Below are 27,432 nucleotides of genomic sequence, written 5' to 3'. Positions count from 1 at the left end.
CTACAATGAACCATAAAGATACACTTATCTTTATTTTCTTTATTTAATTTATATTAAGATATCTTCAGAATTTTTTTTTTTTTAAGTGCTTTCCTTATTCATCGATATTTAAAAACTTTACTTTAATCTTTTAAACAATTAAAAATAGTTAGATATATAAATTTATTAAGTTTTGGTATAGTTAAAACTAAACTCTTCTAAAACTTATGAAGCTAAAAATCTCTATTTTTTTATAATAACAAAATGTAATGATTTTTAAAGAAAATTAAGCTTTTAAAAAATATATATATGTGCGCTTACAGCTTAGTCTGGATAAATGCATTTAAGTAAATCTGAGAGATCTCACCTTCTACTTTCTTAATTTCCAATTTAAAAATATATATACATTATAAACTAAATAAGAGGTATAAATATATATATATATATATATATATATATATATATATATATATATATATATATATATATGTATTATATGGAGCAACTAGCCTACTTTCAAAAGTACGATAAGGATTGTAGGTTTATCACTAAGTTTGATATGAAAAATTCATCATTTAAGAATCAATTTTACATTTTAATTATTTTTTTTAAATATTTTTATTGTCCCTTGAAGCAACCCAAGAGGGGGTGAATTGGATTTATAAAAAATTTAAGGCAAAAAGACAAATTAGAAGGCAATAATAAAGAAGATAATCAACACAAGGATTTATAGAGGTTCAGCCATCTCAAGCCTACGTCCTCGCCTCAATGCCCTCCTTGAGAGTTCATCTCCACTATTAAATCTTTTTTGAGTGAAGATTAAAACCCCTTACAATCTTAGAGCAAACCTTTGCTCTTAACAATTCTCTTTTTCACTTAAGATCAATCATTTGCTCAATACCACACACACTACAATAGAAACAATCAACAACCTTCACTCACTCTTAAAAAAACCAATCAATTACAACTCAAGACTTTCAAGAAATTAATGTTTTGCCTCAAGGTTTTGAGAGAGAGGGAGTGAAAAATGCTTTAATCTCAATAAGTATTTGCTTAGATGGTTGTTGTCACCTTTTAATATCAAAAACACATTATATTTATAGTTCAGTTATAAATATGGCCGTTGGGATTGCATTAAATGCAAATAGAGCTGTTTGTGTACAGAAATAACCGTTATATCGTGCTCAGAAAAACTCAGGTTCGGCAGCCTAAGTTTAAAGTTCGGTAGTCGAACCATTTGAGGTGAAGAACATCCTCCTTATAAAAACACTTTCGGCGGTTGAAAGTCAATGTTCGGCGGCCAAACAAATGGGACTTTCGTCTCTGTCCCTCACTTTCGGAAGCCAAACATTTAGCTTAGGGGGCATCTCACCTTCGGCGGCCGAAAGTCAATGTTCGGCGGCCGAAAGTCAATGCTCGGCGGCCGAACATATGAGACTTTCGTCTCTGTCCCTCACTTTCGGAAGCCGAAAGTTACACTTTAGGGGGCAAGTTGAAAACAGACTTTCGGCGGCCTAAAGTCAATGTTCGGCGGCCGAACATGTGAGACTTTTGCCTCTGTCCTTCACTTTTGGAAGCCGAAAGTTTTACTTTAGGGAGCACAAAAATAATTTTTTAAATCTTTGAAAAATCATAACTTAGGCTATAAAATTCTAATTTTCAATCCGTTAAAATTTTTATAACCTATATTTTTTTATCTTTTGTTTGGATAAAAAAAATTTTTGAAATCACTTCTTTTGAAAAATTTCATTTTGGTCTCTCAAAGTCAATTATTTAAGACTTGACCGTATTTGTGAAAGTCTTAGAAGTGAAAGAAACATTGAGCCATCACAATTAATTAATTGAAATTCACAAGGCATAAATTGACAATGCATAAATAAAAAATACTTTATGATCCCTTTCTTGTAGTATGCTTCCAAAATTGGCGTTTTCACTTTTGAGACCGAAACAATTTCATTCATTTTAGTAAGAGACCTACAAACTCAACACAAACACTTTTGAAAATAATTAGTAGCACACCAATTATTTATTAATCATCAAAATAAGGATTAAAATATTTAGGTCCAACAATTTTTATAATTTTACACATTAGAGTTTTTTTTCCATTATAAATAGCTTATTAAAAACTAACATTTCAATTTTTCAAAAATTTTAATAATTGTTGATCATTTAAGAATCAATTTTGCATTTTAATTATTTTTTTTAAAATATTTTTATAATTTTACATATTAGAGTTTTTTTTCATTATAAATAGCTTATTAAATACTAACATTTTAATTTTTCAAGAATTTTAATAATTCGTATTTTAACATATTTTTCTCTTATATCGTCTTAATCAAACGATATTGATTAAAATTTCTAGCGGGTTTAAATAGTCCTTTATCACTCCCTATAAAGACAATATTTATTAAAATTTTTAGCGGGTCTAAATAGTCCTTTATCACTCTCATTAGAATTAACACTATGATTCCAACAATTAGATAGAGATTAGATATCTAAAGAAAGATTTATTTCATTTTATTAATTATATTATTTTCTCTTGTAAAAATTAAACTTTAAATTAAGTTTTCACATATTTTAAATTTTTATTAATAAATACTAAAATAATTTTTTTTTTGAAAATAATAAATACTAAAATAATTAAATAGTGCTTTTCATTTAATGTAATAGTATAATTTCAAACATCTCAATATTATTAAATATTAACAAGATAATCCATCAAAAATATTTATGATCAATATTCCATACAAAAATTATTAAAAAAGTATACGAGTTCAGAGCTAAAGGAAGTTTTAAATATTGTTAAAATTAACTTAAAAATATTATTTTATTATTCTAATATGTGTTAGTGAAAAATTAAAGATATGTTAAATTTAATTTAAACTTAATTTCTAAATGTTATAATAAGAAAGGGGATTGTTGAATTTAATAGAGGTATATAATTAAAATAAAAATATTTAAAAAATTATTTTATTAATCAAATAAAACATTAAGAGACATATTACAATTTATTACTAATTTTTAAACCGCAATTTAATTTATTAGCTAAAATTGTAATTAATATCAACATTTTGACTTTATTATCTAAGAAATAAAAGTTTTAATATAAATTATAATTTAAGGCTGTTAATACAATTTATAAATATTTATTGTTCTCCTTGTTCATAGAATTTGAAAAGAGAGTGTGGGGGTTGTGGTTAATTTGCCCTTTTTTTTATTTATTTCTTTCAACCGTATATATATATTTTTTAATTTAAGAAATGCATGTGATGCGATTTTAAAAAGAGGTTTTGAGCATTCGTTCGATTCAATTTAAATCGAATCGAATCAAATAAATTAAAAATCAAAATTTTAATATTTATAAAAATTGAATCGAACATATTTTGATCAGAAATTGAGCCGAATCGAATCGGTCTAATTCAATTCAATTCGATTCAATTTGATGGATTTGAATTTTTAATAAATTTTTTATTTTTTACCCTTTATTTTTAGTATTTTAAATTTTAATTGAAATATTTTAATTTTAATATAACTTAATCTATCTATATTATTGAAAATAATATCGATTTGATTTGATTTAGTTTTTTAATTTTTTTTCTAATTAAAACCAACCGAATTAAAATAACTAAAATTTTTGAAATTAAAAATCAAACTAAAATTTTAAATTAATTTGATTTGATTGATTTTTTCGGTTTAAACAGAATACTGCTCGCATCTACGCCCATTTTCAAAATGGACTAATATTATATAAAAAGCTTTGATTTAATTTAAATAAATAATAATAATTTTGAATTTATTTAGACGTAGAATGAAAATTTAAGGATATAATTGATCTTAATTTCTTCTTTATAAGGTACTCACCAGATATATGCTCACAATTATCCATCAATGAAATTTATTAAATACATAGGATGGGATTACATTGAGAAGAAGAACTGCACTTTTACAAAGATCAAGCTCTTTAAAAGAAAAGCACAATATCAAATAAAAACTTGAAAATTCTTATTTTTGAATACATAAGACACAGATGTTTCACAATCTGTGCATGGATATTGCATCACGTTAACTTTCTGCTTTGAGATCAATATAGTTGTGATAAACAGTGATATCAGGCTTCGGTGAAATTTTTATCATTATGGTAGATGGTAACATCAGGTTTCGCCTCAAACTCTTTACCAACTAACCTCTCATCTGATTGCTCTTTTGCTTGAAGATCAATATCGTTATGGTAGATAGTGACAGCAAGTGTCGGCTCAAACTCTTTATTATATGAACTCTCATCTGGTGAATTTTTTAGTTTGAGATCAATATTGTTATGGTAAATAGAAACATCAGGTTTTGATTCAAACTCTTTATTGAATGCACTATCATCTAACGGCTTTTTTGTTTTGAGACCAATATTATTGTGGTAAATGGAGACATTCGGTCTGGGCTCAAACTCTTTAACAAATGGGTTCTTATTTAGCAACTTTTCTGTTTTGAGACCAATATCATTATGGTAAATGGAGACATCAGGTCTCGGCTCAAACTCTTTAACAAATGGATTCTTATTTGGCAGTTTTTCTGTTTTGAGACCAATATGGTTATGGTAAATGGAGACATCAGGTTTCAACTCGAACTCTTTACCAAATGGGCTCTCATCTAGTGATATTTTTGTTTTGAGACCAATATCGTTATGGTAAATGGAGACATCAGGTCTCGGCTCAAACTCTTTAACAAATGGGCTTTCATCTAGTGATATTCTAGTGATATTCTTGTTTTGAGACCAATATCATTATGATAAATAGAGACGTCAGGTCTTGGCTCAAATTGTTGAAGAAATGAACTCTTACCTTCTTTAAGAAAGTCATCATTGTGGTAGATTTTAAGGTCTGCATTTGGCTCAAGAGTTTTAGTTGTGTGACAATTGGTTTTCTCATCTGAGGCTTGAAGAAGCTTTTGCATTGCTTCTGGCACAGGTTGATCTTTAGTGACACCTTTCCAATATTCATCCAAATCTTTTCTTGCATTGATGCTGCTCAAAATCTGAACAAAGTCTTGAATAAGAACCAATCACACTTTTCATACAAAACTAAAATAAATAGGAATAACTAATAAACTATTTAAAACATACCGTATTAGAAATACATACTTACGATCGCAATATTAAAAAAATATATATATATAAAAAATTTAACGTAATTTATCCATAAAATTTATGTATACAGATAAAGGTAAAGATAAATTAAGTTCTATTATAATAAAAAAATAATAATATAATCTCTTAAAATTCTCGAATCATAACCTCCGCATGTTGCTAAACAATCTAAAAATTTCATATAATATAGGATAGAAAAAATATAATTATTCTTAATATTGATTTCAATTTTTTCTCATGACCCGAAATTATTCTAAGTTATGTCACAATTTGATCCATAAAAAAATGTATTCAAAATTCAAGATAGATGATTAACAGGGAAACTCCAACTCACATTTGCTTTCTATATTTTTTTTAATTTTAAAATCACTTAGAAAAATGTATGAATAGAAAATATTTTTTTATCAAAGAAAAAATAATTTATTTTAAAAAGTTATTTTTAAATTTGGATAATTTTATTAATATTTTTATATATAAATTTATTAATATATTTTATTTTTTAATTATAAATTGAAAAAAAAAATTATTTTCTTAAAAAGATTTATAATAAAAATAATTTTCAAATACAAATTAATTTTACTTAGAACTGATGTATGGAGAGAAGCTTACCGAGAGAAGCAAGAAAAGAGGGACTACCAAAGCAAATAAAGATTTCATGTTTTGCTTCACAAGAGAAGTAGTGAATTATGAATTGTAAGGATTGCATATACCCTCTTTCTATTTATAGGCCAATTGAATTTTAATTTTAAAATAAATAAATAACATGTATATACAGCTAAAAACCATGGATAAAATAAAATAAAATAAAATAAAATAAAATTTTAATGATGTACATGATTATAATTTATAATTCAATCTATTTTAAATTATAATGAAATAATTATGCATTTGATCTTATCAAGTATAAAACCACAAGGGTCTATTAGTAATTTTCATACTCAATTTAATCATATGTGTAAGTCAAGTGAAATTCAAGCTACCTAATTTCTGAATAAATATAATATATATATATATATATATTATATAATATATTATTACGATTTCACCATGAATATATTAAAAAATTTTAAATTAAATTATTCATGATTTATAAATTCATTTGAAATTATTCTAATATAATAATTAGTAATCTTAATCAATTCAGAATCCAAATTCACAATAACCAATGTGTAAGAATTTAATTTGGCTATTAAATAGTTAATGATTATATGAATTTACAAACTTAATTTGATAGTAAATATATCTGAATAAATCTAAAAGATCTTACGTTCTATTCTCTAATTTTTAATTCAAAAAAAAATATTTAATGGTTATAGCAATTTAATTTCAAGTGAGAAGAAATTGAATATAATGTTTTTAATACACTATCATATTTAGCTAATTTTTATATTATTAAAAAAATTAAAAGTTAATTTTTTTAACAAATTTTAATAATATTTTTATTAAAATTTAATTTTGGTTAAATTAAAATTAATTTAATATAATTATATTAAATTTAAATTTATTAAATGTATATTTAATCCTCTAAATATAAATATTATATTAGTGAATTTTTTTTTAGTGGAAATGTTATACAGCTGATGTTAATATAATATTATTGATGCTTTTTTTTTATTAGAAATTAAAATAGTGTAAATTCGAATTTCAATATATAGAAAATTATATTAAAATAAAATTATTTTTTTTATATAATTTAAAAAGTTGGGTCATGTGATTGTGTAATAAAAAATACAGTACCAATAAAATAATGGAGCACAAATGAAAAAAAAAATGGTGGGGGATTCAATTATAGCTAGAGTCCAAATCAATCAAAGTTTTTTTTTCTTTATTAATTAATTTAACTCAAATCATTGATTAAATTCATGTGTAATTAACATTATAGATTTTATTATCAAGTAAAAGCATGATATCAAGTGAAAGTTTATGAATATATTGAATTGTGTAAAATTCTACATTAATTTAGAATACAGATAATATAACTTTTATATATATTTTAATTTTTAAAATAAATTAAATCTGATTTAAATTTAACAATTTCAACCCTAAAAAAATTAAGATTTATAATTTTCTCATGTCAATCTTCCTATTTTAATATTCTAAAATTTTCTATTTATGTTAAGTTGGAATTATTAATAGGTCATTTTCTGAGTTTGACATCCCATCTACCTGTGTCAAAGAAAATCAAAAGAGGATCAAGCAACCTCATTATTGGACAAGATCAGATTCTCCTCTAAACATAAAGCGATGAAATTTTAAAAAAAATTATATATAAAAAATCTATTAATTTAAACCAATATTTTTTTAAAAAAATTTCATTAACTTGTATCACTATTACAAAGAGTCTTGAGGCTAGCAAAAATACTATGCAATCAGAGTTACAAGGCAAAGTATTATCATAAGCTAATTTCACTAGACAGTGAGCTGCTGCATTTTCTTTTCTTCTGACATATTTAAACTGCCACCCTCTAAAACAGTGAATCAGTCTTAGAATGGTTACTACTGTCGCCCTTATACTCCACTGTATATCCCGCAGAAAAAAAACACGTTGGCTACATTTCAGTATTCATACAAAGCTAAAAAAAAAAAAACTATTTCTATAATATGCAGCATTTGTTGGTCCTTGTGTTGGGAAACTCTGATTTGTCTCCAAGCTTTAGTCATACTCTAATGTGTGCTAAATTGGCACCGAAATCATATATGTCAAGTAGCGAACCATGGTCCAACATTTCATGTAATTTCTATATCAAAGACCTCTATACTATGATATGTGCAAGAATGCCCAGTGATTTTCTATTCAGACCATCTGTCACCATATTAGCTTTGCTAGAATAATACTGCAATCATAACTCTTCAAAATTTATCTATATTATTTGTCTCAAATTTAGGTTCCGCTACCGAAAGTTATGCTTCAAACTAATGAAAGTTATGCTTCAAACTTTTATGGTTTGTGAATATCTCACTCCATAAAATTAATACCTTCAAAACTTTAATGCAAAAATAACGACCGTCATTTAAAAGTTATAGGTGAAATAATTCTACTTATATTTTTTTAATTACGTATGAAAATACATAAATCGTCATTCTACCACGATGCACCAATACACACTCTAACTCCGTATGGTTCATAATACACCGCATATTCACCTTCATTAGTTTGTAAACTCAACACAAGCATATATAATTCAAACTAATAATTAACTTATTTTTTTTTTAATTTGATAATGTATTATTTGAATTTATTTTATTAGGATGAAATCAAATAGAATATTAAAACATTCTACTTGTTGTGATTATTAATAAAAAAATTTATTAATAATTTCATATATAAATTTATTAGTATATTTTTTTAAAATTAAAATTAAATAATAAAAAATAAGTTACTTTGTAGTTTCCAGAGAAAATATTTTTTTACAGAAAATATTTTATATATAGAAGTTATTTTTCACATAAACTAAAATTAGATAATTGAAGAATTGAATATCAGCCTATGAGATGTTGATGATATATTTTTAACTAATATAACTGTGGATTGCTCCATAAGAGTACAAATATATAAATATATTAAGCTGATTATTAGCTATTAAAATGATATTATTTAATAATTAAAAAATAATTTATAAAAATTTATTTTTTATAACATTTAATTAATTTTTTTACTAAAAAATGCATCACTAATAAAATAATGGGGCACAAATAAAAATTAAAAAACAAGTGGTTGGGGTTTCAATTATAGCTTTGCTTTATTAATTAATTTAACTCAAAGCATTAATTTCATGTATGATTATCTATTAATAATGGTCCTTGTTTTAATGCACTCTGAGCATTGATTTTAAAATAAAAAAGCAAAATATCAAATAAAAATTTAAGAATGTTATCTCTTGATTTTTTTTATTTTTTATTTTTAAGTTTATCAGTTGCATGTCATCTTTTTCTTGTAATATTATAAATTTTTCCGAAGTTGGAATTGCTAATAGGTCAATTTCTGATTTTGACATCTCATCAACCTGTGTTATCAGAGGAGGATCAAGTACGTAGCCTCATTAATTATTCCAAAGGTCATATTATTCTTTAAAAATAAACAGATGAGATGTCAATGGCAAATTTGGGCTTTTGACATTTCCAATTTCCTTGTAAATCATGCAAATCCTTACTCTTATCAGTCTAAACTTGTGAAATAAGCAGCAAACTTAAGTTGTAATGAACTTAATCTTCTTCAGTTTCTTTCCCATACTAAACATAGGAAACCAGATGCCCAAATTAACTGTTTATTCAAACAATTTCTCTCATTATATTTCAGTGATTGATCTTAATGTTTTCTATCTTTAAAAATAAAGGAAAAAACATTTTAAAATAAATATTATGTAATTTTATCGATTTTTCAATATTAAAATAGTAGTTTATGATATAAGCTCCACATTAATATAAAATCTAAAAATTATCGTTATTTATAAATGGTATAATATTATTAACTTTTTTTTTTTTTTTGCATCGTGGTAATGCTAAATATCAGTTATATTGAAAAAAAATACACGAAAAATGATTTAGGAGATTTTTATATAATTTTCAGAATTGGGATGGTTACCATAAATTATCCAAATTACAATTTCAAAACAAAACAGATATGTTTGAATTGTTAATGCAATCCAAAATAATAATAATAAAATTATGATAGGAGGGCAAATGAAGGCATCCAAAGAAGGAATAGCTCGAAAGCTCAATTGTACAGGAAAATGGCATATATGTCTCTCCGAAGTATTGAAATTGGTTTTCCCCTAAAAAAATTGGCTAATGGTTTAAATTTTTTACTCCTGAACTATAGTTAGGATAAAAATTTTAATTTCTTTTTTTAAATTTACTCATGAATTATTATTAAAGACCAAATAAGGTCATACTTATCAAAATTTTAAAGTATGAGTACTCCATTCAATTTATTTGGCTTATTTAAAAATATTTAAATTTTAAATAAATTATAATTTAATTTTTAGATTTTAAAATAATTAACAGATGAAATTCTATATTTTTAAAACCAATCACTTAAATCTTTTTATAATCCGTCCAATTAGAGTTTCTGCTATCCATTTTTACAGTTAAAAGTATGAAAATATCTTTATTACTTTTTTAAATTGATAAACTATACTTGAATTCTTGAGTTTTAATATAATTAATGAATCGATACCTGTATTTTTCAAAATAGAGTGCGTTCTTATCTATTATATATTTAAACATTTTAATTCTTTATTTTTTGTTTGAAAAAACACTTAAATCTCCCGTTAACTTTTATCTATAATATCTCATTTAACTAATTTTAACATTTTTTGTTATTCAATTTCCATTTATTCAAATATTTCAATACTTATAACTTCTAAACTTTCAAAAAATATTTACAATTTCAGCTATTTTTAAGTGGTATCAATTAACTTTTAAGTACGTTATAAATTTTTATAAATGGTATTTTAGTAAGAAATTATACTTTTAGAAAAAATTTGATTATCCACTAATTTTGAACTAATATCTATAATGATTGAAAAGATTTATAATTTTAGATGGATTAAATATAGAGATTTAAAGATTTAGTTTTAAAAATAGAAGGATTGATCCGTTTAGGGATCAAAGTGTAGTTTATACAATATAACATTTTTCATCTATATTAGAAAGGATTTAAGTCTATATTTGATATATTTATGGATGAAAAGACATTCAATTTGAACGGATTAATTATATAAAGATTTAAGTGTTAAGGACTGATTTGTTAATTATATTAAAATTAAATATTAAAATGTAATTACCCTTGAATTTTTAATAATAATCTTGAGATCTTTTTAACTAAAAAAATAAAATTTCATAATTTTTGCCACAATATAAAATTATCAATACAGGATAAAAATAATAAAATTATTAATACAGGATAAAATAAAATATTAGATACGTATCCACATTGCTTTGATATGCTGTGCCCGGGCACGAGTTTATCATGTGCGCCTGATTTCTTCAGGTTCCCATGAGCCTACCTGCTCTGAAATATTTTTGTATAGTTCAACAATTATTTCAAAAAAAGACAAAATAATTATTAAAAAGAATATATAATATATAATTTGATAAAAATTGCATGGATTATTAATTTTAAATGAAACTTTCACTATATATCAACTGATAATTTTCTCTGCTTCTTTCTTAATTTCCAGCAAGAAATTACGCTTAGAATACTGCAAAACAATTAAGCTTTAATGATAGGCTTCAAATTTGCATGGGAGATCTTCCTCCTCCATCTTCTGCTTCTTCTGGTAATTATCTCTGCGCATACACTGCTCCTTTACTTGATTCTATAATCTTGTTAATGATCAAAACGTGTTGCAGTGCGCTCATGGAAGCCATGGAGAAGCGAAGGAGATGATGAACGGTGTTCTGAGACTTCATAGTATGGACGTCGAGGATGGTGCTCCAGATAAAACTATGCACAGAGATCATCACGTTCATGCTAATATGGATCATATGGACCCTTCATGGATGGTGTTCTTCACCGTAAATGATCTCAAGATCGGCAAGAAAATGCCCGTATATTTTCCAAAAAAGGATTCTTCATCTTCTCCTCCATTGCTGTCGAGAGATGAAGCAAATTCCATTCCCTTCTCATCCCAAGATCTTCCTTATCTCCTTCGCTTCTTCTCTTTCTCTCCAAGCTCACCACAAGCCAAAGCCATGGAACATACCCTGAGAGAATGTGAGATCAAACCCATCAATGGCGAGACTAAAATCTGTGCTACTTCATTAGAATCCATGCTAGATTTCGCACGTGAAACCTTTGGATTAGAGACCCAATTCAAGGTTATAAGCACTACCCATCTCACAAAATTAAGTACTCTTTTGGATAATTACACTATACTTGAAGAGCCTAAGGAAATACCAGTTCCAAAGATGGTGGCATGTCATACGATGCCATATCCATACAAAGTCTTCTATTGTCATAGCCAGAAAACTGAAAACAAAGTATTTGTGGTTTCATTAGGTGGTGAGAATGGAGGAAGAGTTGAAGGAGTTGCTGTTTGTCATATGGATACTTCTCAATGGAGTTCAAATCATGCATCGTTCCGTGTGCTTGGGATTGAACCAGGAACTTCTCCTGTGTGTCATTTCTTTAGAGGAGATAATCTTGTTTATGTTCCTGTTATGCCTCTCAATGCCTAATACAATCAAGCATTTATATGATCTTGATGAATTCCTATGCATGGTGTGATTAATAATGTATTATCTCCTTTCACAAAAATAAACTTGTTTTTATTAATAATTTATTAATTAGCATTTTAATATATTCAATGCTCCCTAAAATCTATCTACGAAATCGTTCCCTCTTCTCTGTCTACCAAAATACAGTCTTTTGAGTTTCTCTTAATGGAGATCTCCTTCTTGGTGGTAATGTTGGTTTGTCCACTGCTATTTCCCATGGCTAAAAGAGGAAGAGGATGAATATGCTGGTGGTGTGGGTACTCAGATCTACCAGGCTCCCTATCTTTTGGGTTTAATTTGTTTTTGAGATCGTAGTTTATTTTAGTAGGACCTAACCTTGTATTTCTTTCATATTATGGAATGAAATTTTACTGTTTTAAATATAGAAAAAAAATATATTATTCGATTCAAATTAAAAAATTTACTAAACCGATATAATTTAAAATTTTAGTTCGTTCTTAAATAAAAACGGTTTGAAATTTTTTAGCTAAATTAAACAGTACCAAATTTATATTAGATTTAAACAATAAAAAATAATAAAAAATAAATTAAATTAAATTCTTATAAAATTTTTAATTTCAATTAAAAAATTAATCAAGAAAATCTTACATAATTAATTATATATATAATTAATTCTAAGTTAATATATGGTTAAGATTTAATTTGTAGTTTACAGAAAAAAAATGTTAAGAAATAATTTTACCATGGTACTAAATATAAGTTCAATTGTGAAAATTTTAATATATAAAATTGATTTTATGTAAGTTTTTTCTATTGCATACATAATCATAGCTCCGAAAATTTTACATAATACTTTGATTTACATAACGTAAATTCATATTGAGATGACTCATTAAAAACCTAACCTTTATTTTTTGTGAAATAAAAAATTTTAATATTTTTTTATAAAATGGTGTAAAATTTATATTTTGTAAATAAAAATTCTTTATCGAATAAAATTCTTACAAAATTTTTATTCCAACCCGTAGCTAAATCGTTGGTCCATATTTGTATGGACATTCTAGGAACAAGCCCATCACCCACCTAGGGGGCATAATGGACCATTTGGTCGAGTCGGTCAATTGCCGAAGGAAGAAAATGCATCACCGGCATCCGGACGTAATTTGGGTCGCCTCAATAGAAAACTGAACCAAACTAAAAATTAAATGATTAAACAATAAAATTGATATAGAAATAAGTTTAATTAAAGCCATATATTTTTATTTAAAAATTAATTTAATTTAATTTAATTTATTTAAAAATGCATCAATGGCTTGTGGATCTAGTGTCGATGATCATTCGATGCTCTCTCCCTCTTTTGTGTCTGGAAGTCGCTTTCTTGGCCCAATCAATGAGGATTCGATCGCTATTATGGAGTATCTCTTCCTCAATTTCTATGTCGTCATCTCTTCATTGTCTCTAGCCAGTCTACTGTTTGAGTAACTAGATTATCGTTTTCTCTTCCTCTAGAGGTTCTGATTTGTGAATTTGATGAGTTTCTCCTTTGTTGCGTCAATGGTTTTCTTAAGGCTTAGCCATTTTTCAAGCAGAAGTCTTATTTCTCTGTCAATGGCAATGCTAATTGGTACTTTTGGAGATGAAGAACGACGGTCTACTGAGATGTAAACCGAATCTAGATCAAATCATATTATTTGTAGGGTCTTAGGGTATGGGTGTTCATTTGGGTTGCAATGTTTATGGGCTTTAGTTTTTTAGTGTTAGGGGTCTAAAATCTTAAGGGATTAAAATGTAATTTTTTCAATATGAAATTTTTTAAAAACGGGGTGGATAAAAATTAATATAAAATAGTAGTATTAAAATAGTCGTGTTAATTTTTTATAATTCATTTTCATGTAATTATTGAGGAATGCACCTTAGACATATTAATGTCTTCTCCTACATCTGCCATAGTTCAACTTATTTCTAAAACTCTTTAGGATAGAATAATTAGTTGATCACTAATGAGGACTGGACCCAACTGGCACCACAGACTTATCGAGTCCATGTGCCGATCCTCACACCACGTGCAGGTTGCTTTGTGCTGATTATGTTGTAGCCTTTGGGCCTCTCATGTATTCTTTGAGCCTATGAGCCTATTTTAAACTCTTCTATGAAGGTTTATATCTTTAGAAAAAGAAAAGTGTGGTTATTTTCTTTTCAAGAAGAAATATTGATAGAAAAATATAAATTTTTTTATTTCAAACAGACATGATTGAAGTATTTGCTACTGCCAGAGATCGATTAACCTCTTTCACTTTGCAGATCTAATCACCAAAGAACTCGTGACAGCGACATATACATTACCAACTTTACGTACATTTCAACATATTGATTAATTGTTTCCCCAATAATGGTAAAAGCAAATGCGTGTTAAACTGGAGCCGAGCCGAAGTCCAAATTTCATGAAAAATTTCCACTTGGATAGCAAATTTTTATCATTCGACTTTCGACTAGGATACTGTATAAAAGTTATTCGCTGGCGCTATTAGGCCAGTTTGTTAATATAATATCATTTTATATATGCCTTGTTCTTTTATCACGTATACTAAAATTTATAAGCCCAGTATATATATAGACAGATAAATTTTACAAGAAAAATATCGTATCACTCTTAATTTATAAAACATTTTATTAAACCCATATTTTTAAAAGTAAAATTAATTAACTCTCAGTTGCACAATCGCTTCTCGCATAAATACACAAATATTGACATGTAATAAAATTATTTATTAATAAAGAGTTTATATTACTTTTTTTTCTTTATTAAAGAAAAAATAAACAAAACACTAAAAAGTAACAAAACTAAAAAATTATGCAACATCAACCCATAAATCCACCGATTCCCTAACCCAAAACATTATTAACACAAAACTAAAGGTTTCAATTGAATTCACAATTACCAGACTCTAAAAGAAATACTCTGAAATTTAAAATGATAATGCCCTAAACAAAAAACTCAAATCAATTAGGAAAATGAAGTCGTGCAGAAAGCTCTGGTGGGTCGTGGGTTGTCGAAGCCTGAGCATTAGTCAACGGAGGATAACAAAATCAAAATTTTGTCAAATGCAATTTGCAAAAAAAAATGAGCTGATGGTTGGTGAGCTTTAGCGAAGGGACTTGTGACAAGGAGACGTGAGATTGAAGTTGTGTTACAGATTTCAATGGAGGTGAGATAAAAGAGCTTTGATGAAGGGACTTGTAACAAGATGTGAGATTGAAGTTGTGTTTCAAATTTAATGGAGGTGAGATAACAAGGCGTGAGCTTAGTGAAAGGAGATGCATGTCTTGATTGAATCTTTTTTATAGTTTTAAAGGAAATGTCGATTTATTCGAGTGAAAATGAATGAATAGAAATAAATTCTAATCGGACAGAGTCAATGAGAGAAAAGAAGAGACATTGGTATTAATGGATAGATGAGGGAAATATGGATATCTGACAAAGAGCTTATATTCTTTTTTTTTTTCTTTTTTCAAGTCAGTATTAGTTAAATTCTCTCTGCTCTTGACATTGTCTTGTGTAATTGAGGGATAATTAATTTCGCTTTTTAAGAGTGTGTAATAAAACGTTTTAAAATTTAATCAATAAAAAATATCTTTCTAATTAAAAATAAATAAATCATTTAAAAAATATTTTTTTAAAAAATTATTTTTATATTTGTTAAGACATCTATATATATAAATTTATTAATAATTTTTTTTAAATTAAAATTAAAAAAATAAATTATCTTATTAAAAAATATTTTTCATCCTAAAAATAAAATATATTAATAAATTTATATACATATACAAGATCTCAAAGAGAGTGGCTGTGAAAAATATTTTTAGTTGAATAAATTTTTTGAATACCCCAATCGTCAAAAGATAAAAAAAAGTGTTTCCCTGTAAAATATTTTCGATGAGCCTAACAAGAGAAAAAATAAGTCTAATATAACCTAAATAGCTGAATTCCACTTATAAAAATCATCCTCATCCAAACCAACAGTAATTCTCCATTCAGAAGCGAATGGAGAAAAGTCTGTGTATTCATCCACGCAGTTATGTGACTAGCAGATACAATACAAATATCAAAAGAAAACAAGCGTCTCCTATACCAAAGTAAATGGGTTCAGGAGCAAATAATGAGAGCCGCTGCAATGAAGTTTATAAAAAAGACCATTCTCTTTTAAGCCAAATATAAAAATTGCAAAGGAGAGGCCAGTGAAACATGAGCTTAACTGAAATCAGGCTTCTCCGGGTATGTGCAGCCTGACCTCTGGATAATCACATTTGCTGCATAGCATCCAGCTCTCACGCAGTCTTCAATCGGCTTCTCTTGCACCAGCTGTGACAAAAATCCTCCCACAAATGCATCACCTGCAAAACGATTTTTTTTTTCCATGATTTGTTGGGAGGGGAAAGAGTTATTATGACCTACTATATGAGTACTTAATCAATTTATTGTCCTTGTGCAAGATAGTTCACTGCTGCAATAGTGAAACAAACGGCAACCTAGATTACTGCTGATAATGGGATAATTTACAAGGACGGTACACCAACTTAGGTGTAATAACAATAAAACATAAACTTCATTTTGAGACATAAACCCCTTCAACTTCCATTTAAGTATCATAAAATCTCATTTCACTTACAATAACAGATCTCTAAGTTGCTTTGCCGACGTATCAATATTTTTAATTTAACAAGTGTCAGATCAACAAAGTAACCTAAAAACCTAGTATTATAGGTGAAATAATACTATATGTTACTTAAATATATGTTGAGGGTTGTATGTTACAAAATGAAATCCATGTACCTTACTGTTACAGATTCAAAGTTAGTGTACCATCTGTGTAAATTAACCACAGATAATGATGTTTACTTTTAGACATTTCTTGTAGCTGAAAAGTGCACCTAGGATTATCCACATGTAAACACAAAGCAGCAAGCAGCATAAATGCATGACAGGAACTCACTGTAGATACTATAAAATTCAGTCAAAGCTAGCATTTCAAAAATTTCCTTTTCCACCTGATTTTTACCAGATTACTCAAAGATGGAGAACGCATACCTGCTCCATTTGTATCTACTAGCTTTTCCTTGGGTAACAATATCACAGGGAATAATTTCACTTTCCCATCCTCAGCAACCACAACAGGATCAGCACCTTGTGTAATAACAGTAATTCTCTTATGTGTCCCTGAAGCTTTGTGCCACTGAGAGATCTTTATAGCAATCTCCTCGACATTATCAGTCTGAGAAACAGAGACAAACCAATGAGGTAATTCCATGGGGTAATAACAGCATGGAGTTCTCTAATTAATCAATGCAAACATAAAGAAAGATGAGGAGTGGGGGGAAGTTACCTTCCAATCATGAACCTTTGCAAAGGTTCTGGCTTCAGTCTCATTTCCAAATACATAGTCCATATACCTGCAATTAAAAGGCATATGAGTGTTGACTACTAACAGACACCATGAGCAAAGACGGAGACAAGAAACCTTACGGTAGAACTTTCTCCTGGGCGTCCTTGAAGAACTCACAAATAAATGGAGCAGAAAGGTTCATTGAGAAGACCTGCAAATGCACAACTAAAATCATTGAGCCTTCTAAAATTGCAAATAATTAAAAGAAAAATGACTGACAAGCTATACCTTGTTGTGTGCAGCTGCATGTTCAGCAACAAGTTGAATGGACTCAGGAGAGACAGTAAGGAAAAATCCAGCAATGTAGAAATATTTTGCTTTCTCAACTGTTTAAGCAGATTTTTTTTATACAGATTAGACAAACAGGAAACAAGAAAGCAACTAGGTAGAAGAAGAAAGAACTGAGAATTACCTAGTGCCCAATTTTCTGGTCTCTTCAAATGCTCAGATTTGTAACAATTTGCAGCTGACAAATTTGCAATAAGAGATCTGCAAAAAAAAACATTCAACTTTTACCCAGAAAATAACAGCAAAGAAATAACCACAGGAGAAAGTCCTGATGCCAATATGCAAGTCTTCTTTTGTTCCACAATTTACAATGAAACGCTTAAGAGAACACTGCCTTGTGGGCCATCTCCAAATGGAAAACTAGATAAAAATTGTACCAACTCCAACTCGCATACGCCCAAGATTCCCAGAACCTTGCAAATGAACTGGATGTAATGCACATGGTCAGATCCAGTACTAGGGAACCACCAGAATGAAACTTCTTTCTTCTTTCATTTTCTGACAACTTGAGTTTTTAAGATCTTAGCAATACCTCTAATTTTAGTAACTGGAATAGTATTACAGCTGTAATCAACAACCCTGAAGTGTATACACAGGAAGCAAGAAAGAATAGACACTGGTACAAAGCTACAAATGAACCACATATGTTTAGGAGACGATGTCAAGAAGTGGGCAACGCAACTCTCATGAAATCAATGAAGCAACTCATCATTCACAAAGACAACTGATTTATTTGTTCTTTAGGTTAACTGAACACCAAATCAACTAATGAACAATTGAAAATCCCAATCAACCTTACTTGACAAAACCTCAGAATTAGAGATGAAACAACTTTGTAACTCATTGCAACTTTGCAACAAATGAACATTTTGAATAGTTAATGAAGTCCTTGGGAAGAAGAGTAAATTACTATGGAAGGTATATTAATCAACAAAAAGTTCCATGCATAGTTGCCAAATCGATAATCGAAATCTTCATTTTGTGAACCAGGAATCAAGAATCGTATCGAATAATAAGCTTTGATAAAAAATTTTAAAATTTAATTAAAAATAATATATAATAGAGCATATTTTTAATTAGATCAAAGATAATTCTATATTTATTATGTGATTATGATATTCTTATACTTTTTAGAATAATATATTATTGTTATTATTATGTTATATAGTTTTATATTATAAATCAAAACTCTTGAATTATACATAATGATTATCATTTCATATGTGTTGAAACTCTCACTTAAATTTGATCAAATAATTAAATAAAAAAAAGTATAGCAAGTTATAATAAAATATGAAAATTTATTAATATAAAATATCATAACTTAGACAACTACAATTAGAGAAGTAAATGAACTAAAAGAAAAGGATGAGGGAGAGCGAAAAGAATGGGTGATGGAAGGAAAATAACTAAAGAAAGATCTTATGCACACTTTTCATGGCAAAAATGAATGAATCTTAAACTAAAAACCCTTTAGAAATTAATCCCTTGAATCAAGTAAACGCAAGATTGATTCATTTTGTTTCACCAGATTCACTACTGATTCATTCGACTTGATCACAATTCAAGTACATTTGTGATTTGCTACATAGGTTCAAATTGCTAGAATGTAAAACAATCCGAGAATTCGTAAAATTCAAGTACATTTAAGATTCATCCCATAGATTCAAATTGATGAAGTGGGAAAAAGATTTCAATCGAGAATCGTAAGATTTTAATAACAGTGGTTCCACATTTAAGTTGAATAATTAGAGCTCTTTTTCCAATTCTCACAACAGTGGTTCCATGTTTTAGTTAAATAATTAGAACTATTGTTACTATAAGGACAAAAAACAATATATAACGGACAACTGGAAGTATAACCAGTGGTATGCTCATGTCAGATAGTAACAGCACCTCATGGCAAGAAAAGAATTCCCAACAAATGCACAAGATTTAGAAATGCAAATTAGAAATATTAGTTAATAATGTAAAACTAACCTCTCACCGCCAACAACACAAACCGCACATGTCCCTGTTGGAGCAGTCTCGTCCTCATAATAATGAACCTGATAGTGCATTCTAATTAAACACTAACCACAACAAACAATGTCAAACCAGGAAATAAGAGATGAGAATAATTACATTGACACCAGCTTGCCGTGAGTTTTTCTTCATCTCCTCTCCAAATTTATCCTTTCCAATACAACCCATATAACTTGTTGCACCAGGAATTTGAAGCATCCACTGCAAAAGATATAACAGGTCAGGAGAGAACAAACTAGTGAATCACATAAAATATAAGAACAATGAAAAGAAATACACTGTCAAATGACAATAAAAGCAAACCTGAGCAACTTTTATTGAATTTTGGGTAGCACCTGTAAGAAGAATGACAAAGCAACATGCATCAATTAACAGACATCAACAGACCTTGTCATCTGATAACTTGGACAACAAATATCTAAATAAAAGACATCGTTAAACATCAAGTCAAAATAAATTTCTACTTTTACCTCCAGCAATATATTCTACACTGAATTTGCTAGCCATTTCTTCATACCTGCAAAAATTCCATTAAAAAAAGTTTCAAGAACCAACAAAACATTTCACACTCCTACCAAAATACAAAAATTGAGCTAAATCAACACACTGAGACCATATGCAGGAAAAGATTAAAAAAAAATTAATTAAAAGATTAATAAAAATTCCCAACAAACGCATGAACCCACTCTGTTTCGATCTAATATTTATGCTGGTAGCAATAATCACTAATAATGACAACCCAACAAAATATAAAAGAAGTATAGCAAAGGAACTTACATTGGCAGGTGCTTGTCTTCAGCAAGGATAGCATTGTTTAGCTTGATCTCATATCTGTTAGAAAAATTAAGTCACAAAATTAAAAATAGAAAGCACACTCTTGTGGGATTTTAAAGAAAATTTAATAATAAAAAAAATAACAGTAAACATAAAGCATATCCGTTAGCAATCCAATATATCATTCCCTGAATCTGCTTATGCAGCTACCTGAAGGAACTGTAATTTCATGAATGGAAAAAGAATAAAGAACATATAAAATTTCCAAAATTTATATGAGAATTTGGGATAACTAATTTTATATTTCAACTATTTTTTTAATTTTAATAAAATAAAAGAGAGAAAGCAAAATGGGAAGGTAAAAAAAACAATAACCATAGAATAAGAAGAGACTAGAGAGCAAAACATAAAATAAAAAATGCACATGTAAATTTAAATAGTGTCTAAGAAGTTACTCAATTAATTTGCATTTAATTTTAAAATAACAATTACAAGCAAATTGTAATTTATTATTATATAAGTTTGAATAATTAATTTTTAATTATATCTTTGTATTTTTTTGAGAATAAAAAAAAATTAATACTTCTAATTAAATTATAATATATAGATTATAATTTGACAAAAATTAAAATTTTAATCTTTTTATAAATATTTAGGGAGACTAATAAAAATTGTGATAGATTTAATAAAAAAGTTAAAATTTATTATATTTACTAAAAATAGTTTCTAAAATAGTTGAATGGCCAGGTAAAGAAATTTAAAATAATATATGTAAATAAATAATTGGATGAAGTTAGGGAGAGAGGGGGAGGCGCCCCCACCTACCAAACACCCCCCCTCCGCCCCTGATAGAAAGAATCATTCATAGGGGAAGCTACAGATCCGAGCCAGGAACAAGTCTACAATGAATAATATACTCAGATCTATCCCATTTTTATCTCCGCAAGCAGCATATAACAAAGAAAATAAAGCAAATAAAAACACACGAACAGAGATCCAGAGTGAGAAAAATCTAAAAGAAATTCTGAACTAGAAAACAGAGCAGAAGACTAACTTGTTGAGGAAGTCTTCATCGACAACAGCAGAAATGTCGAGGAGAGGATTGCCCATGCCCAAGAGGATTCCATCGAAAGCCATTTGAAGAAAGGTCTGTGTGAGTCTGAAGGACAGTAGCGGTGGTTGAGTATGATGAGATCTTGATGAAAAATGAAGTGAGCCAGTGGGGTTTTATAGAGAAAGTGTGGTGTTGTTGGTAAGGTGTCGGTATGGTTATACCAACCCCCGACGTCGCATTGGCCCATTTTGGTCTTTAGGTTTGATTATTTAACTTTTAATTTTGGCATTTGATTAGGTGCAGGATGTAAATGTGTAGGATATTGTGAAAATTAATCTATTCAACTCCAATCTAATTTATATTAGTGAATTTATTTTAAATTTAATTAAAAATTAATTTAAATTATTTGAATTGGTTTTAGATTTTATTATTATTATTATTTAAATTAATTTTATTTTTTATTTTTTAAAATGAAAATATATAAAAAAAATTTATAAATATTATTATAAAATATATTTTTATATTAAATTAATTACTTATATAAACGAATTCGAACTGTTTGAATTCAAATTTGATTTGAACTCGTAAATTATTTAAATTTATTCTATTAAAATTCGATTGAATCGAATACTAAAAATACTCAATTAATCATTAGGATTAGGGAATGATATTTTTTCCCAATTTTTTACCTTTTTTTTTTATTATAATTATCTAGAAACAATTACAATAATTTTGTTTAGAAACAGAAACAATTACACTATTTTCATGTAAGTTAAAGCTCAAATACATGTTAATTACATTCATCCTTTTATAAAAATTATCACTTTCATAATAATTTTTATTTACTTTACCATTTCATATATATTAAAAATATAATTATTTTTAATTAAAAAATAAATTATTATTATTATCTTTTCAATTTTATCAGTTTTTAATGTAAAATAAAAATATTAAATTGTATTAAAATAATAAAATCATTATTAATATAGGTTACAGAATAGTTTAAATTCTTATTTAAAAAATAATTAAAAGGGAATTACATTGAAATTATACATGTCGATATAGAAGTATTTAGTTTCTTGCATTTTATATGATAAATAATCATAGTTGATGTCTCTTATTTCACTTTAATTAATTTCTAATTTTGTCAAATATCTTTAAATCGACGTTGGATAAATAAAAAAAATGCATACAATTTAAATTAAATATAGTAAATATTTTTTATAAATATATTATTATAATTTATTTTATCATGATTTAATCATATAAAATTAGGGGCTGGTTTATTATTTTTTTAAGCAATCTTAACAGTTAAAATCTAAACTTTGAATTAAAATATTTAATAAATTAAATTGACTTTTGATAATAATAAAAAAATAACTAAAAACTACAAAAACCGTAGGTCATAAAGTTTTGTGCTTAAAGCTAAACAAGGAAACGTGAAAAAGAAAATCTAAAAATCATCACCATATAGTTATTTGATTAAAAATTACATATTATTCTATATAAATATTAATTTTTTTATAAATTATTTTTATTTTAATTATTAAAAAATTATCTAATATATGTATTTATATAATATTATATTATCTTTTAAATTTTTTGATAAAATATTAATTGGTTAAATATTAAACTCTCATTTTTAATACTTTACTAAATGTATGTATTTAAAAATAAATATATAAATTTTATATAATATATTATTTTAAAAATATTAAATTTATATTAAAATATGTCTAATAAATAATACTGAATTATTTTAAAAACATGTTAAATGCATTGAGTCGTGTCAAATTATATTAATAAATTTATCGTGTCAAATCATATTATTAAGTTTATTCGTGTTAAATCATATTAGATGGATTATACCATGCCATATTAATTAAATTAATTGTATCGTGTTATATAATACATATAATAAAGAGTCGTATCAGAATTTAAATTAAGATCTTGGTCACGTGGCATATTAATAAGTTTATTCACGATCTTGGCCACGTGGTATATCTGGATTGACTCTTTATGTTTGTGTTGCTTCGTCTAATTATAAATGATGATTATCTTATTTTTTGCCAAATATATTATGATCGGTACTTGATTATAGCCAGAACACTTCGTCCAGTATTTTTACTGGTCAATGGCTAAATTAAACATAAATGACTTGATCAATTTTGTTAATGGGTTAACACCAAGTTTTTTACTTTGATAAATATTCGCCTTGTGACATTGGCATAAAAAATATCTTGAAACTTTTATTTATCGGGACTAATATTCGGTCATGTGCTTGGTAGATTTCTGTCTTATTATTTGTCTAGTGGATACTCACCTTATGGCGTTAGACATAAAATGCCTTAGAAAATTTTTACGAAACGAGACTAACACTCGCCTTATGGATTAGGCATAAAATGTCTTTAAAAACTTTTTGTTAAGCGGAACTAACACTTAGTCTCATTGCCTGATGGATTTCCACTTTTATGGCCTGTGCATGCAATGCTTTAGAAATTTTTTGTGAAACGGGACTAACACCGTCTCGTGGCTTGGCTAAACTCGCTTTATTGCTTTAGAAATTTTTTGTGAAGCGGGACTAACACTCGATCATGTGGCCAAATGAATACCTACCTTGTGGTCTTGAAACTTTATGCCTTAAAGACTTCTTGTGAAGCGGGACTAACACTTGATCATGTGCCATGGTAGATACCCGGCTTATAACCTTGAAACTTTTGTTTGTCGGGACTAACATTCAATCATGGGTCTAGCGGATTCCCGCCTTGTGGCTTAAAATTTTTATTTATCGGGATTAATGCCCGGTCATGTAACTGGCGGATACCCGCCTTGTAGCTCGGCTGGCCTTATGGCTTTGGTATGAAAAAATTCTTATTGTGGGACTAACACCCGATCCTATGCTTGGTGAATTTCCGCTTTGTGGCCTTGAAATTTTTATTTATCGGGATTAACACCCAATCATGTGCCTGACGGATTCCTACCTTATAGCCTTGAAACTTTTATTTATCGGGATTAACACCCGATCATGTGTCTGGCAGATTTCTGCCTTGTGGTCTTGAAACTTTTGTTTATCGGGACTAACACCCGGTTATGTGCCTAGTGAATTTTCGCCTTGTGACTTGGCATAAGATATCTTGTTTAGCGGGACTAACACTCGGATTATGACCTGGCAGAACTCACCTTATGGCCTTCTTTTTGTCTTCACTTTCAATCCATTCATCGTTTCTGATTGAAATACCAAAAGAGTTTAAAAGAATACATCATAGTTTTATTAACAATATTTCCATAAATTACAAAGATTCTTTCAAGAATAATTAAAGATTCGATCATCTAACTCGATAAATTTCGGGGTTTGACTCGAGCTAAATATTTATAACATTCTTCTTCTCTAGACCATTATCATGTTTGGTCCTCCTACAATTATATGAATAAACCCTACAGGTTCAGGGGTGGTTTCAGGAGTTGCTACCATGGTCTCAAGCCTCCTCTCTTCTTTATTCTTTCTGACAAACTTTCAAAGTGTGTTATTTCTTATTAACCTCTCAATCTCATCTTTCAGCTACCGGCACTCCTTCATTGTATGTATGTGATCTTCATGAAAATGACAGTATTTAGTCCTATCTCACCTTTCGGCTCTCTCAGGGTTGAACCTGGAAGGCCACCTGACTTTGGTCATCCCTCCTTCGGGAGACTGGATAACTTCTGTGGTCTCCGTCATATCCTCACATCTCCAGCTTTTAGCTTAGCTTTTGGCTCGCTCTTTTGTCCTCTCTCAATACTTGGATTTCGTCATCCAGCCTGATATTCTTCTGAGCTTTATCCATCAGCTGTTAGTACGTAGCGGCTAGATTCTTGATTAAGGAATCCATGAACTTGAATTATGTATTCCTTTCTTCAATGCTTCAAATGCTATCTCATGATTTATCCCCTCCACCTGTATTGCTTCTGCATTAAACCGTGAGGTAAAGCTCCTTAAAGACTCGCCATCTTCTTGACAAATCCTCTTCAAGCATAAGAGAGCTTTTTAGGAGGTATACAAGTGATAAACTTGAATTTAAATAACATGGCAAATTGCATAAAGCTCTGATTAAACCTAAACTTAGATGTTGATACCATTTTTATGCCAAACCTGTGAGTGTGGATAGAAACACTCAGCACAATACGAAGTCATTCACATCTTGAAGCCACATAGTTGTCCTAAAGATTGTCAGGTGACTTCTGGGATCAGTTGTTCCATCATTTTTTCCAAGCTAGACAGCTTGAACTTAGTTGAAAAAGTCTCCGTTAAGATCTCTTCTGATAGGGGCGAGGTATTGTCCAAACCATAGTCTTCCTCTTGCTCTTTCTGATACCTTTGAACAGCCATTACCAGCTTTCAGTCGACATACTTTATAGCATCATTTGATGACTCTTCTTCTTCAAACTCGGCCTTCTCTTTGGACCGTGTCTGGATCATTTCTTTCTGAGTCCTTAGGGTATCAACGGAGGCTTCCTCCCTTCCCCTGGAGCAATGAATGACTCCTCCCCCTGAGCTTTGTATTATTCGAGAGTAGCCTGCAATATTTTGATGTATTAGAGCATTTGCTCATTGTTCAGATTGTTTAGATCTGCTTTGTCCAAGAATGGAAAAAATAATAACATCCTTATTGATAGCAATCTTAGCAGCAGCTCGTGAAGTGCTGACTATTTTGAGAGAGAGAAAAGAAAGATTTTCTTTTAAGAGAAAGGGAATAAGAGACCGGTTTTAATTCAAATGAACAAAGAATTCAATGGATCTTCCCGACATCGGAACTAAAGGATGTAGCCGAAATAGAGTTGTACTGTGATTGGTCAATCCTACAAGAAAGAGAATGTGAGGTAGTTGACGCCTACGGCAGCCACTCGTACATTCAAATCAATAGGAATTGCTTAAAACTCAGTAGTTGTGTAAGAATTGCGTACTTTTATTTTTGTGATCGTTAACTTTTATACTGTAAGAATATAGAGTTAATTATAGTATTTTCTAGAGATTTGGCTGGTGCCAACTAATTAATAAGAGATCCCACCAGTTAATTAATTGGTGATTTTGTGATTATAGGTGTAACGAAAATCTATTGGTCTGTACCTACTAACAATAACTTTTTGCAAAAACTCGATCTCTAAAGGGCGAATCTTAATGAATTACCGAGTATTATGGTATTCGACTATTTCTTTTTACGGGTGGAACCGCGTATCGACTTGTCAGACTCTTTGTAACAGCCCGAAAATTCGGACCGCTACCGGCGCTAGGATCCAGGTCGGCGTAAGGCCGCCGGGACCCGTAGCAAGCCTGACATAAAACCTGTAAACCTGTAAAACCCATACATGATCAAACAAACTCAAAAGAATCTGTAAACCTTCTCATATATCAACCAAGCTCAACTTGTTCATTACATAATCATAAACATAAACCACCACTGGAGTCCTCATCAATGCTCCAATGGGGTATCTCATCATACATTGAGCTTGGACCGTCATGAACATCATAAACATATCTATAGATCATGTATCAAAAGGGACAACAATACCCATAG

The 27,432-nt window shown here is 28.5% G+C and overlaps 3 protein-coding genes across 3 annotated transcripts; 1 reads left to right on the top strand and 2 right to left on the bottom strand.

Moving 5' to 3' along the window:
• Positions 1 to 3,848: 3,848 nt before the first annotated feature.
• LOC110625326 (organ-specific protein S2) lies at positions 3,849 to 5,811 on the bottom strand. Its single transcript, XM_043961300.1, is given in 3 exon segments — positions 3,849 to 4,718; positions 4,721 to 5,004; positions 5,726 to 5,811. Coding segments are annotated over 3 exon segments (963 nt in total). The 5' UTR covers positions 5,774 to 5,811; the 3' UTR covers positions 3,849 to 4,087.
• A 5,437-nt stretch (positions 5,812 to 11,248) lies between these two features.
• LOC110625322 (BURP domain-containing protein BNM2A) lies at positions 11,249 to 12,398 on the top strand. Its single transcript, XM_021770938.2, has 2 exons — positions 11,249 to 11,397; positions 11,471 to 12,398. Exons 1-2 carry the CDS (start codon positions 11,341 to 11,343, stop codon positions 12,296 to 12,298), a joined length of 885 nt encoding a protein of 294 aa, XP_021626630.1. The 5' UTR covers positions 11,249 to 11,340; the 3' UTR covers positions 12,299 to 12,398.
• A 3,867-nt stretch (positions 12,399 to 16,265) lies between these two features.
• On the bottom strand, positions 16,266 to 22,056 carry LOC110625074 (adenosine kinase 2). The gene is made up of 12 exons (XM_021770586.2): positions 21,881 to 22,056; positions 20,830 to 20,883; positions 20,523 to 20,569; positions 20,356 to 20,387; positions 20,152 to 20,253; positions 20,008 to 20,075; positions 18,152 to 18,228; positions 17,968 to 18,065; positions 17,820 to 17,890; positions 17,680 to 17,746; positions 17,385 to 17,568; positions 16,266 to 16,690 (listed from the first exon to the last, which is right to left on the bottom strand). Exons 1-12 carry the CDS (start codon positions 21,961 to 21,963, stop codon positions 16,548 to 16,550), a joined length of 1,026 nt encoding a protein of 341 aa, XP_021626278.1. The 5' UTR covers positions 21,964 to 22,056; the 3' UTR covers positions 16,266 to 16,547.
• Positions 22,057 to 27,432: the final 5,376 nt, after the last annotated feature.

Source organism: Manihot esculenta, chromosome 10 (genome assembly GCF_001659605.2).
Source record: "Manihot esculenta cultivar AM560-2 chromosome 10, M.esculenta_v8, whole genome shotgun sequence".
Lineage (NCBI taxonomy): Eukaryota > Viridiplantae > Streptophyta > Magnoliopsida > Malpighiales > Euphorbiaceae > Manihot > Manihot esculenta.
Note: the sequence above shows the minus strand (reverse complement) of the source record. Positions and strands in the feature narration are given on the sequence as shown.

Excerpts from the sequence above, each read along its gene's own strand:
- LOC110625322 (XM_021770938.2), top strand. The coding sequence starts at position 11,341 with ATGATAGGCTTCAAATTTGCATGGGAGATCTTCCTCCTCCATCTTCTG. Across the intron at positions 11,398-11,470 it reads TCCATCTTCTGCTTCTTCTG|TGCGCTCATGGAAGCCATGG; the intron begins GTAATTATCTCT and ends AACGTGTTGCAG.
- LOC110625074 (XM_021770586.2), bottom strand. The coding sequence starts at position 21,963 with ATGGCTTTCGATGGAATCCTCTTGGGCATGGGCAATCCTCTCCTCGAC. Across the intron at positions 18,229-20,007 it reads TGTGTTGTTGGCGGTGAGAG|ATCTCTTATTGCAAATTTGT; the intron begins GTTAGTTTTACA and ends TTTTTTTTGCAG. Across the intron at positions 16,691-17,384 it reads AGTAGATACAAATGGAGCAG|GTGATGCATTTGTGGGAGGA; the intron begins GTATGCGTTCTC and ends ATCGTTTTGCAG.